The 14,553-nt window shown below is 38.4% G+C and overlaps 1 protein-coding gene and 1 long non-coding RNA gene across 3 annotated transcripts in view; one reads left to right on the top strand and one right to left on the bottom strand.

The window, feature by feature from the left end:
• Window positions 1-5,195, top strand: part of LOC121884587 — a 66,934-nt gene extending 61,739 nt beyond the window's left edge. For both annotated transcript variants that reach the window (XR_006092381.1, XR_006092380.1), the window contains one exon: window positions 2,832-5,195. This is a non-coding gene — a long non-coding RNA (uncharacterized LOC121884587). The remainder of the gene's footprint in view (window positions 1-2,831) is intronic.
• A 4,310-nt stretch (window positions 5,196-9,505) lies between these two features.
• elfn1a (extracellular leucine-rich repeat and fibronectin type III domain containing 1a) lies at window positions 9,506-12,879 on the bottom strand. The gene has a single exon (XM_042393451.1). It carries the CDS (start codon window positions 12,062-12,064, stop codon window positions 9,692-9,694), a length of 2,373 nt encoding a protein of 790 aa, XP_042249385.1. The 5' UTR covers window positions 12,065-12,879; the 3' UTR covers window positions 9,506-9,691.
• Between the last annotated feature and the right edge of the window lie 1,674 nt (window positions 12,880-14,553).

The raw sequence follows: 14,553 nt of genomic DNA, 5'->3' as shown, positions 1-14,553 counted from the left end.
AATCAGGCAAAATAATTGAAAACACCTATGTGGGTAGGTGTGAAAAAGTCTCTGTTTCACAGGGCCCTGATTCCCAATATTACTAGTGTTTCTGTGGTAAATCACTAATTTCAGTCTAATGTTTCTGTTTATTTATCAGTCATGTTACACATAAAGTTTAACATGGGTTTGATTTGGGTGGATTGTGTTTCTTAATGTTATATTTTGATGACTTCAGTCCTGCTGTGTTGGTTTTTTTTTTTTTTTTGAGAGTTTTGTGATGGTGTCTGCTTAATCAGTGATAGTGACAACGGGTGTGCATCATTAGCTGCACTAAGCAGTGAGTCACAGCTCTGTCAAGTTGAGGTACTGTAGGAGGGATAAAACTGTTGTGAAGTAAATGACATTCTGTATAATTTTGTGCACTCATGGCTGTGCGTGTGACCATAGGAAATTGTGACTGTCAGCAGTAACTACATCAGTGTTGTTCTCTATGTTTTGAAAGCTTGGTGTCAGTCGAGCTCACCCTTTGGTAACCTGAGTAGATGGTACGTTCCAGTTAGGTGAGGTTGAGAAGGTAAAAGGCCAGTGACTGGTCAATTGAGACGGAGAAGGGAAGAGAGTAGGTGGCAGCTTGCTGTGAGGCTGCAGGTTTTATTTGTTTGTTCTCTGCTTCAGCTTAAGTTATTTTTGTTAAATTTCCTGGGGTTCATTAATATTTTGTTAATAAACATCACCTTTTTTGTACATATTCCTACCTGCTGACCTGCTTCATTAACTATAATAATTATTATAATAATTTTAAAAGTTTCAAACATCTTCTGTTCTGTATAGAGGTGGTGACACTGCAGTAGGCCATACATGTGTAGGGTCTTAACATTGAACAATACAGTATCTCTGTAATTCAAAAACATTTTTGTTTCAAAGATGCAAATGATGACAAGATCATATTATTTCTCGGCAACTATTTTGTTTGCAAAACCTGCCATTAACAAATATGGTTATGATAACATCCAGCAGAGTTCTTTCCTGTTAACTTGTCACTGTTTTTGTCACTGTTTTTGTCAATCTCTTGCACAGTTTTGTGAGATGTAAGACAGTGATGTTTCCTATTTCTCAACATCTACTTCATGGATTGGCACAATATTTTGTAAAGACATTCATGATTCCAAGAGGGTGAATCCCACTGACTTTTCTAATTCCCTGACTCCTCTGGCGCTAACATTTGTGGCTTTTTAGTGAAATGTCTTGACAACTATTGGATGGATTGCCAGTAAATCCATACAAACATTCATGTTCCCACAGGATGAGCTGTAATAACCTTGATCCCTTGACCTTTCATCATCAGGTCAAAATTTAATTTGTTTCATATTTTCATTTGTCAGTTTGTCCAATACCTTGGTCTCAAGCTGGATTTATGGTTCTCCACAGATACATGTAAACATGTCCTCCATAGCTTAATAACATGAAGTGTGGACCTGCGCATCAAGTGAGTTGGTTGCTGGATTTAATTGCTGTCAGGAGGCGGGTCTGAAACTGAGATAAAATCAAACATTAACATGCTACATATAAATATATAAAAGAAACAGCCAACGGTTCTGTGCGACCCTCGTGCACGATCGCCATCATGTAGCCCAAAGAACCATAATTCCAGCTTCAGCTGTTGTGAATATGTTAGCATGCTGACTTTATCATTTAGCTCAAAGCAACACTATGATTAAGTACAGCCTCACAGAGCATGGCTGCGTTCTGAATCGCATACTTCTACTTTTTACTTTTAGTACATACTGCAGCTGCCCTTACAAAGTACATACTGTTGCATGCAGTACACATGATGTATGCTTACAATTGGGACATAATAGTTCATCTGTCATTGTGGCCTCTGACGTTGCACTGGCTTCCATCATTGCGCTGTCATTGGTCTGTTCTCTTTCGGCGGCTCAGTCAATGTGACGTATCTTACACTGTGCAGAGGATTGTTGGTCAGAACTGCCAGAAAAGCATGCTGGCTTGCACACTGCAAAATGTGACCAGATGTAGAAGGACATCCTGGTTCTTTTGGCATACTGCATTTGACAAACTATGTATTGGGACATACTAAATCTTTTTCTGGCATACTAAATAGTATGGTAGTATTGGTATAGGAACTATCGAAAAAAAAAGTTTGACTGTAGACACTATAGAGTTAGACACAGGCACCTTAATCCTTTGGCTATCAGGACACGCCAGTCGAATGATTTTAATGTGAAGCAGTGACAGCAGCTGTGATACAGTATAAAGAGAGTGAACAGCAAATAGTGAGGCTGTTATCAATGAGATGAAATTGCGCTGGATTACATGTGTGCAGCGGGATTGACAGTTTCCCTGTGAATCCCTTGTGCTAAGGTTGGCAATCTGAATCCAGCATTGGAATAGCGGATTCTGAAATTTCCAATAAACTACCATATAGAAAGATAATCAAAAACATCCAATTTCTATTACAGGAAAAATGCCAACCATAAATGGTCTCAAAAATGGGGTTTGATTTCATTTCGAGATCTTAAGTATTGTAACTTTAAATGTTTTTTGGGGTTTTTTTTTTGTATGCGTAGCATATGAAACATATGTTTGTGTCCAAATACATTGATAGTGTTTAATTCATGCAAATAATTAAGATGCTACTTAAAATGTGGTGAAAGGAAATGAACTGATCCACCCTATTGTAAGGGTGTTCAAGGGAGTCCTCACCTCTGAATTGAATGGTAAGCAAATTCATAAAGCTACAAGGGGGAAATAATTAAAGCCTAAAAGCTTTTTATCTTCCACAAGAATGGAACCATTGATTTTTTTTCTTTTTTTTTTTTTTTGCGCAGCTTCCTCTCGTTTGTACTCCGCCATGATCAGAGGAGTCTTTGTTTAGGAGGGAAAAAAGAAGAGGACCAAAGATGTGAGGAAGAGACAGGCAGGCTCATTATCGCCAGAAGCAAAAGTTCCAGGAACAAAAGTCATGTGACCTGTGTGGGCACACATCTTATATTTTCTAGAGTGTGAAGACTCTTTGATTTGCTCTCACTTTCATATCGTAATGAGCCATTCGGTCTCTCCTGCTCCAACATGTAGTGTAGTTTGCTCAGCACTTCTTCTTCTCTTCCCTGCCAGTAGTGTTGACTGGTGGTCCCTGTGACCTGCCTTTGCACAGCGCTCATTTGAAGGATCATTCACTTGTTCTGCTTGGCGATCACTGGAGCTCTCGTCTCGAGCTGCTGTGCCGCGTATTAATGAGCTGGTTCTGGGTTCTTTCGGCTCGTCAGAATCATCCATCAGCATAAATCTCCTTTAACAAGAGTGAAGAGTTTCAGCCCATCAACATGAAGGTACTCACAGATCACAGGCTTCAACACCCCTTGGTAAAAACATGATAGATTCATTCATAATACTCTTTCTTGGGGGAGAAGCCACAGCAATAAGCACACCAGTCCTTTAACTATAAGGAGCCATGTGAAATTTTACCGCTGAATGCAAATAGCTTTTAATATCTAAATTAATAGTCATATTTCATATTTGACTACATTTTTAAATTCCAATTTCAAGACGTATTTTCATCTTAATATCTATAGAGTCACTGAGACCCTGCTGGTCATTGTCCATACTGGAAATGCTATTAGCTTGTTTCATCACCCTTCAAAGAAGCTTTATATGAGCTCGACCTGTTAATTATGCCAGCTATTTGAGCTTTGATACTTGTACAGATCTCAGTTTTAGAGCCCACTGTAGGTGCTCTGTGCTTCTTAACTGATCACCCATATCCAATTAGACATTGAATTTGACAAGAGCTGAGGAACTTTTTGGTGTTTCCTCTCCTCAAACACTTTAAACTCACAGCCTTAGTCATGCCCTGCTGACATCTGATTAATGCACTCTGTGCCATGTCTGAAGATACAGGGTCTCCATCGCTAAAACTTTGCGATTTAAAGAAAAAAATGTCTTGAAATGAAAGTATCTTTTTTGGTGTTTGTTCCACCGTGCCTTCTTGACTATGGAGGTGAGATTTTGTCTTATCACAGTGTTGCTCTTTCAGGAAACAAACAACATAAACAAGTGCATCAGGGGATTAGGTTGACCTTTTTTCTCATTATTACCTAGCTGTTATGCTGTGTCCCCTAAAACATTTGTTTGTGCAGGATCAACATAAACCCTTGGGTAAAGCCCCAGTTCTGTGATCAGTGTACTGCGCCCTGTTTCCTCAACCGTGACATGATGGAGTCCACATCCTGGAGTTCAGTCCATGCTGTGTCTGAAATCACTCACTGGTTCTCACTTTCATTATTTCCTACATAATAAACACTCAGTAGGTTATTGAATAGTGAGTAAAACCCCAAATCCCCAAATTATGCTCAAGTAACCCAATAAGCTCAATAACCCTAACCATAACCCTAATTCTAATTCATACAACTGTACATGCTGTAGGATATAATACGAGTCTTTATTGTTCTTAAAAATGCATTAAAAGTTTTGATGGTTTTTTCAAGCTTGTGGACCCTATTCCAAAGCAGACCATATATGTTTTAAACTGCAGTGTTTCTCATATCTTTAGCCATTGGTTTCCTCAGAGAAAACCGACGTGTTGAGACTTAAAACTTTGAGATCTGAAATTCCATCACAGCAAACAGCATTAATGCTTTTTGTCAGCAGTTGAATTTTCATCATAAACCGGCAAGTCACAATCAACATGGAAAATTTGTTGAGTACGACTCTAAAACTTTCAGCTCCCGGAGGTCAGCACTGCACTGCTTCAGCCATACAAAGATTAAGTGAGGAGTTACGGATGGAGTCTGTTTGTAATTTCTGCCTTAATGTTAACCTCTGTTGTTCAGTGATGTGAGTAACAACAACAAATCAAAGTCGACACCTTCCTTGCACAGTCTCTACCCTTCATTTCCCTCCAGGCAAGCCGAGCAAGTAAATTGCAATAGAGAGGCAAGTGGACGTCCAGCAAAAGCAGAACTGTAAACAAGCTATCGATGGCTGAGGTGAGCCGAGCAAAGGAAAGCAATATGGTTATTGCTTTGTTGTTGGATTCATTGCATTTTTTAAGAGAGTAGTAATGAGCAGACATTAGCAGGTGTCATATACAGCAAGTCTCACAGTTTGTCGAAGCCAGAAAATGTTCGTAAACTAAATGAGACGTGTAGACTTTCAATAAACAACAACATTAAAAAAATTTAAAAAAAAACAGTCTGGACCTTGACTTGTTTACTTTTCTTGACTCTAGTAATCAGCAACCTCTGCAGATGTTTACTACTTATATTATGCTTGCAGAAAGCAGAGAGTGGACTAGCAAACACATGAACTTTTGCTTTTAGTGAGAGGTGGAAGTCAGGACATATAAAAAGCTTTTGAATGCTGTCTTCTACCCTCTGTTATGGTTGCAGCCATGCAATCATGACAATGGCAGACAATGGCAGGGGCTCCTTTGATTTAGGGTCTATTGAGGCTACTTTGGGTGGAGAGAAGGGTATTTCTGCTCCTTTTCTCCCTGTATGATGGGTGCTAAATGCGCCTTGATTCTGAGAGGAGGAGGAGGAGGAAGAGATCAAAACCTTGCATTTACTGTTAATGCTTTCAATAGCTGAAAAGAAAAATTGCACTGGAAATATCACCACCAAACGACAACACATTGTGCGTTTGGCCAGTTATCTACAAGAACAAGAAAAATACATGCATAAACCACAACATGGGTTCAGAAATACAAGGTAGTTTGGTAAGAATAAGCTCTTAATCCATCGCTCAGTACTTACTGTCATTATTAGTCTAATCACATCAAAACATGTGACTAGGTTTGCATGGAAACATGTTTGTTGGTTGAAGAATTTATATCAAAATCAGACAGACAAGCGTAACCAACATGAAAGGAGCCAGTGTGTTTTTTGGGGAGGTCTATATTGATGCACCATCACCAGCTGTGCAAGCTTACCTGATTTGTATTAAAACCCTCCTTTAGTGCACTCCGTGTCTGTTATAGCACACATGATGTCATGATCAGCCACAAAATCACAAATGGGTGGGGTGAAAAATTACACTCGCAAAGTCAGTGTGCTTAATGTGTACAGAAAAACACAGAAGAGCCAATAACTATGACAAGAAAATTAATATAATAAATAAATTTAGACCTAATTACATTTCGCGGCCTAAATTTGTGCATTAATGAGTAACAATGTGAGGACAGCTCCTGACAGGTTTTGTTTAAAGGTCCCCTCTAGACATATTTTAAGACATCTAAAAATACTTGATAATACTATGTAATACTAATACTTAACACTTACTGTTTAATAATAAATTAACAATTTGTGTGTGATATGTTTTTTTATATGGTTAAAAATTCTTGAAATGACATCTACTCCTTCTCACTCATTGAAAAATTCAGAATTTACGAATATGCAAATATTGTTCATTTCAAAAGTTTAAGCGCTAGACACAAGATGTCTCCTACTACTATTGAAACGTCCATTTTCAGTGTATGTGCACTGTAGCTTCAAGTTTACATGTCACACTTGTGTAAACTGCATACTGGACCATGATTGGCTCCCAAACTAGTTGTGATTTCACATATCATGCTTGTAGGTACACACTTTTAACTATGATTTAAGGGCACAGAGAAATGTTCCACCTTCAGGAGACGATTGTGAAAACATCCTTTTAGTCTCAAACTCTGCATATACATCATTCTGCAGAGTGAAGCCTAAACAAAAATGATATGAATTGAACATACAACAATAATACCTATTTTGTCAAAGTAGAGCAGCTCTAAAGTGATTCTGGCATAAAAGTCATAATGAAGATGCTGAGTATATACTGTATGTGCACCCTTAACTTTATTTCACAGTACTTTGTCTGAAAGCAGATAACATAGTATTAAGAAATAAAATAAAAAAAAAACAACACATTTTTGTGCTCTTGTTTGTTTTGATGCACTTGAAACAACAACTTTTGATCTTTCTAAAGGTTTTCTCAACACTTTAAACTCTTATTAGACACAAGTGCTACAATATGCAGTATAAAAACATGTTGCTAAATAGCTAAATGAACTAGAAACCTGACAGCTCTCAGAATATACTGAAATGCTTTTATAAAAATAACAACAAATGGAGACTTGTCAACAGTATCAACGTTGGAAATAAAACAAAGGAAATTTACACTTGTACACATATCCCAAAATCTTAAGGCGGTTGAAATATTAAGTCAGACAACCAAGTTAACACTTCACAAGGTGCTTATGTAACACATTCACATCAGGCTCATGAATGGTTCATTTCACATTAATGAATAATAACAGCGTCATGACACACTTACATGAAATGGACGCAGCATTAGAACATAGAAAAATAGGGCTAACTAATGCCTGCAGTTACAAACTCAATGTCTAAAGGAGAAAAAAAAAAGAGTTGATGGGGGAAATATGTCGCCAGATAAATTGATTCCTTCTGGTCAGCTCTCCTATCACGACTGCAGACTCTGGTCCTCACCTCAAAACACAATCCATACAGTATATGTCTGTCCTGCTTTCATGCTTGCACTATAAATCCTTTCATTCATAAATATTTAAGTGTTGAAGTTTCGTTTCCTCCACAGTCCTGATGTTGGTACCTGTATACTCAGTAACTTTCTTAAAGTGAAGGTAGAGATGCAGGTAGGGTGACCTGACACAGTGTCTTAAGAGTATCTTGTAAGCAAAGTGTACAATAAGTGTTTGTCCAGTGTTTCATAGGAAAATCCAGAAAATGTTTCATTTCCTATAAACTGATCATAATCTGTCATCTGAAGATACATGACGAACAAGTACAGATTAATTATCATATCACAACCCTAATGCAAAAGTAGTAATTGGTTTTATTTGAATTTATAAAGGTGAGGATCACAATAGGATGGACAGAAAAGGAAAATAAAAACAAGACTTGCTGCTATTTTCTTAGTTTCCTGAAATGAAGATAATCACAGTCTAGCAAAATTTTTACAATCACAATTGAGAGTTTTAGTGTAGCCATAGAACGACTGATGTCATGAGCTGTTTCTCTGTTTTTGAATTCATCCACATCCTACTTCACAATACATTTAAAGTTAAACTATTGCAAGTCTTTGAATGAGTAACGGTGTTAAAATACATATTTATTGCTCATTCATGAATATGCGATGAATCATTATGAGCCTGTTTGGAATGAGCTCTATAAGCATCTTACAAAGGAAAAGCGTTAAGTCTTATATTTACTCAAAAAAATTTCATGATATACAAATTCACAGCCAGTAAGTCAGAGGATTCAGTTTCACATTCTCAAATTTTACTCTAGCATGTTGATATTTGTCTGGTACGTAAGTTTCATAATATACAAAAAGATATAACAGCCTAGCAGTTCAAAATAAGGTGAAACCTCTCAGCAAGCAACAAGGCCCATCCGAACAACAAACTACTTTCCTGTGTTTATCGGATCAGACATTATGCAATATAATACACTGGAAGAAATATTGAAGCAAAGGAAAAGAAAACACACAGTCGTTAATAGCATTAAATAAATATTTCCTTGAAAATATACATAAAAGCTGCCATAGACAGATCAGAATATGTATCTGTTACATTCATCCATCGGGCTCTCCTGCAGGGAAGAACAGCTGTCTCTGTAGTTAAACAACAGGTGACAAAGTACAGCTGCCTTCCCTTTGAAATGTTAGTGATTAATAGTAGGCTTTCAATACTATATCCTGTATGAGGATATGATTGTTTCCCAATATTCTCACTTCTGAAGGAGTAACTGATACAAAAAAAAGGAAAAAAGTCAACATAGACCTAATGCTGTATGTTCATACGATTCCCAGACCGTGCAGAAGCATTGTAAACATTTCAGCTTTATCTACTTTGGTAATAAAGATACAAATGATGGTTCATGAAACTGATGACTGAGACCTTCATTACAGCATGTGAGATACTACACTTTGCCTGCATGAAGCCTATCAGATTTCCATCCAGTGAATACTAAGTAGTGTGATTAAGGGGACTTTAAAACTGAATCCATCTGTATCTTGTAAATGCATGTAAAAGCTTTAAAAAAAAAAAAAAAAGAATAAAAAAACAGGCGGCGACGGTTAAAATGACAAATGTTCTGTCAGGTTTAAAGCGGGACATGCTGTTCTTCAGCGACAAGATATTCTAAATGAACAGCGCTCCCTTTGATAAACCTGATTCATTCACTAATACTTTTCCATTTACACAGCAAACATTGCAAATATAGAAAACCATATCTGTACATAGTTTTATTGAATTAAATATATGCAGGGAACGAAAAAAAGTTCCTTTTGAATGAAGGGTCCAGATAGTTCTTCAAAAAATATTGAAGTTTCAGTAGACATATCTTCATATAGTAGTTTCATATTACACAACAGCAAATCCACTGTCACAGGACTTGGCCATGCGATACCCAAAAACCTATAATCCATTGTAACATATATATTATTAATTTGCAATATATTTTCTCTTTAATAGATAAAAGTTTTCCAGATGAATGATTTACATAATATGACAAATTTAAAGAATCTTTACCCAATTTTCCTCACAGTCAAAAGAGAATGTGATACACGTGAGCGAGTAGTTGATTATAATATGGAAGTATCCATTGATTCAATTGTCTGATGAGGTTCTTGTGTCATTTCTGCAATGTGTAGTCCATTTAAAAACACCTAAAAGAGGTTATGATTTATGTTGGGCTGATACACCTTTCCAGTAGTCTAAAATATCATGCAGGTCCTCATCCTTTGCAAACTGGACTTTCTTACGCAGCGCATGGCCCGCGGCCATGTATTCCTCATCTTTGTGCCTTTTCCGATGGAGCTTGAATCGCTCCCAGATGCTGTGTGAAGGTTTGCAGTAGTATTCGGGACTTGAGGAGTAGCTTAGATTGTGATACTGAGATGAGAGTTGAGAATATGCTAAGTCTCTGGAGCGGGAGTGAGTAAGAGGCTCCAACATGGAGGACTTGTGGCTGTCAGGTCCTTCTAGCTCCTCTATCTGAGCATCAGGATACGAGTGTCGGTGGTCGCTGTACTGACGGATCTTCTCTGCCTCAGCCCTCAGGATAGCGGCAGCAGGTGTTACAGTGAGGATGGTCTCTCCTGTTGGGGTGGTTTTCTCTATGTACTTGGATTCAGAGCGATAAGGCCTGGGGCTTCGCATGGGCCCTCCTGTGGCAGTGCTGGGCCTCTTTGGCGAGACATCGGAGGTCCGATGCCTCTGCAGAGAATGATGGTAGCTGTCCTTATAAACTGGGGACAGAAGGGCAGATTTACTCTGTGGGTGCTCTGATAATAATACGAGCTGGGGCTCTGCGGTGGACACTGCTCCAGATTTCACCCCTTGAAAGGACGTGGATTCTGACTTCAGAGCATCTATACAGTTGTTAATTATCTGATTGACTTTATCCACCTCTTTTGCAATGGTGGAAATCTCTGCCACTGACCCCTGGCTATTCCCAGCCATTCCCATGTCACACTCCCTGCGTTCATGGTGGTCCACACTTCGCACATCCATGTAATTCCCCTTCATCATTTTAGGAGTATCACTTATATCATGAAATTTGTACTGCTCCATTTCACTTGCAGATGGTAAGTATGGCATACGTGCCATGCTGTCCCCGGCCAACAACTGCTTCTGTGACATTCGAGAAATAGTCCCTCCTTCTAGTTCTTGTCCATATTTGAGTTCCATAATATTCTTCTTCAAGCTTCCTGCTTTTTTGTGCTTTTCATCTTGCTGACGCTTTCTTCTTAAGCAGTAGTAGACCACCCCAAGAAAGATGACCATGCTAAAGAGGCAGCCTAAAATTGTCATAATGTAGTGAGTAGCTGTTGCATTGTTTACGACTCTACCCTTTCCATTCCTAGGGCCAGTAGGGATTGTCAGACAAGTGTGGTTGTGTCTAAGAGAATTACGAATTGAAGCAACACAGTATGTATAGTTAGTGTGGGGTTTAAGGTTTTTCAGTTCAATATCCTCCTTTATATCTTTCAGGTTTTGGATATCTGTGAAAAAACTGTTGTTGTACAGAACCAGGATGTACATCTTCTTGTAGGGATGAGGAATCTGAACCGTGATGGTGGCGCCTGTATTCGTTACTTGCTTCAGTTTCATCACAGGGTTTGCTTCCACATCATTGTAGGTTGTACTGATGGTAATGTCTTCTGGTTCTGTGCCTGAAGGACAATCTTCTAGCCCACAAAGTGTCATGTCCGGAGGAGGTGTCGTTGGCTCAATGGGCACAGGAAAAAATGGTGTCACATAGTCATCAGTACACACAGTGGTGAGCAGGTGGAGAGCATTTCGATATGTTGGCTTGTTAGGAATCTGGCTCAATAAACTATAACCAGAGACGCCAGGTGGGGAGTCGCAAACCATCCGCTCATTTGTCCTGTTAGGGAAAACTGAGAGCCATTTGACAAAACCAAGTAATTCACAGGAGCAGTTGAAAGGGTTTGTGTACAGCTCACAGGTGGTAAGTTTAGTCAAACTGGTAAATGTGGATCCATCTAACTGCTGGATTCGGTTCATGGAGAGGTCAATGTTCTCAATGTTGGGGCATTCCCAAAAGGCATTGGGTGTCACAGTCTCAATCAGGTTTGCCTGGAGGTAGAGGTACTGCAGCTTTCCTAAACCCCTGAGGATCCCCTCTGTCAGGTTCCGCAACTTGTTGAAGCCCATTTGAAGGACTTGTAAGTTAAACTGAGCAGAAAAGGCCCCATCCTCTACGTAGGAGATTTCATTCTTAGTCAGGTTCAGGTAGGTCAAGTTGGCAAAGCGACTAAGGGCAGAATAATGGATACTTTTGATTTTGTTTTCATTCAGACGAAGGTCCACAATGGTGCTGTTGATATGCTGTGGGATGGCCTCATAAGGTGGTTGGTTTTGGCTACAAATTGCAAGCCATACAAAGCCCTTTTCACCCTCAATAAGCCAGCAGTCTCCATTGACTCTGTCAATATGAGTCAAATACACAATGGCTACAGACCAAAACAAGGCACTCATCACCATGCCTAAGCTGCAGGCCATTGGTGCTTCTCTGAGAGTCATGTGCAGGGCCAGAAAAATGAGAGCAGGGTGATACCACTGTGGTCTCAGTACAGCTGGAATGACCTTGTTTGAAAATTAGCCTGATGTTCAACTGTTCTCAGGGCTAGAAACAATCCATTTATTTGTCTCCTCTTCATTGATGGATGGTATTGTCCCCATGTACCAATCAAAAAAATCTGCCTTTTTACTGAATTTCATTCATTAAGGTTTGCCTGCAGTGGTGATGCTTAAAAGAGATTTCAAAACCTCAGGTTGGCTTGTGCTTTTCTCCTTAGTGGTTACCATCATTAAATGGTCTCATCTTATTGTTTCCTCCACTGTCTTCCTCTCTGCGTCTCTCTCGTGAGCACGGATGGATAGCCTGCAATATAGAGACAAGAAGACATTAATTAGACTTTATCAAGATAAGACGAGAAGAATGTACTTATATTGCATATGCTGGTATTGAAATGTTGCACTTAAAGCCTAGGATTCATGTTTACTGCATGCTCTCCTTGTTCCAGCCCCACCAATTATTTTGTACACAATTTAAGAGGTGTTTGCAGTCCCTGTGGCAGACTGCTATTAAAGGAAACCGTTGGCCAATTACCACTTGACAGGTTGAGAAAAGCAGGGTCCCTGTTTTCACACCATTAACCTGAGGACTGTCAGATGCAACTGAGGATGCAACGGAGGCCAATGTTAAGAAGCTGTATTAAATCAATTATACAATACCATGTGAAATGACACTTTGGATCAATGTATTTAGCATTTTCCTCTAAAAACCTTGATGCATACATTAAAATTTTTTTCCAGCATATACAAGAGAAAAGAGGGAAATCGAAGACATTTTCTTAAATTAAATTAATTTATCTTTTGTCATTGTTGCAAAAATACAAGAAACAGCTCTTCGTCTCTATTGAGAAGAGGCCATCGTAGAGAGGAAAAAACTAATTTCTTCTCTTATTTTAAAATATTATAAAATACCATTTAAAGCTACATTTGAAGGTTAAATATTACAGCTCTCTCAGCAGATATTCTTGCAGCACAGTCTTAGAGTCAGAGCATAACCTTACCCTATTACATCATCAAATCACGTATTATTACAGCCTTCATTGCAGCATTTAAGTGTAGTTCAAGGATCAACTTATTACTGACAAGAAAAAAACAAACAAAACAAACATATTGCTGCCTGCTGCACAGGTATGTGGTGGTGATTGAAAGACTGCAATCACCAATAATAATGTGTATTTTGAAGCAATTTATTAGATTGATTTTAACATGCAGCAAGGGGGTGTTTATACTCAATTGCAGGTTGAACGATGAAGAAACTGACTTTGTTTACTGCCGTCTGTTGTGATTGTTTGGAAGGATTTCATCTACTCAATTCTGGTCACTACATCATAGTGCATTAAAAAAAAATGGAACCTTTATTATTTTGTTAGATAATTCAGATCTTCAATTTTCAATTATTTCCTCTACTGTTCAATGTCATTTCCACAATACATTATTTACATATGAAGTGCAGTTAAGAACAGAAATGATAACAGTATTAAATAATTCATTTTTCATTCATAGAGTACATTGAAGTGATCACTATTCTGTTAGACAACCCAGAAATATTAAAGATTAATATTAAAAAGTATCATCTAATCGCCACTAATTTGTAATTAATCAGAGGACTAATCAAAATGTACTGTGAGTGAAATGAAGGCACTGCTTAAAGGCTGTTGAAAGCATAATGTGATGTGTGATTCATCTATTCTTCTCTTGTAGTTCACCAGTTCTGCCTCCAATAAAGGCCAGGAAGGGTTGCCTTGTGGGGAGGGGGGACACAGGGGGTGAGAAGTTGCTTTTGTGTGTGAGAGGACATGTCTCTACACAACAGGGATAATCACACAGTTAGAATAGAGTAAATGTGACAGTTTATGGCAGACAGAATATACTTCAAGTTGAAACTCCAATTGCCGTGGCAGACCTAAAGAGCATTCCTGCTGTCATTTGACCTTTTTGTGAGTTTAGTTTATCACATTACAATCACACTTAGTTAGGATTGGTACCAACTGGGGACCAGCGCTAGTTCTGAGGCTTGTGTTGGGGTTTTAAGGGTAATGGTAGGAATATTTGAAATTCTACCAAATAAAAAAAGGTTTATATTGGACAGGTCTGCAGAACCCCTGATTGAGATCAATGACAAAGTTTTTGGCCATACTCTAAGGATGTCAATGTCAGTCATTTGTCAGTTGGTCCACCTTTGGTCCAAATGAAAATATCTCAACTAGTGGATGGATTGGCACCAAATTTTGTATAGAAATGTATGGCTTCCAGATGTAACCTAATGACTTTGATAATTCCCTGACTTATCTAATTAAGTCAGCAGGTCAAAATTTAACAAATTCTTTGTTTATGATCAAATATTAACAAAACTAATTGCATTCCCAACAGCTTCAACTCTACATTGTGTTTGGTCCTAATTAGCAAATATTAGCATGCAAACACACTTAACTAAG

Source organism: Thunnus maccoyii, chromosome 18 (genome assembly GCF_910596095.1).
Source record: "Thunnus maccoyii chromosome 18, fThuMac1.1, whole genome shotgun sequence".
Lineage (NCBI taxonomy): Eukaryota > Metazoa > Chordata > Actinopteri > Scombriformes > Scombridae > Thunnus > Thunnus maccoyii.
The sequence above is the reverse complement of the archived record's forward strand: the minus strand, read 5'-3'. Positions and strand labels throughout refer to the sequence as shown.

Bases quoted from the DNA above. Each gene is read 5' to 3' on its own strand.
- elfn1a (XM_042393451.1), bottom strand. From the start codon at position 12,064: ATGACTCTCAGAGAAGCACCAATGGCCTGCAGCTTAGGCATGGTGATG.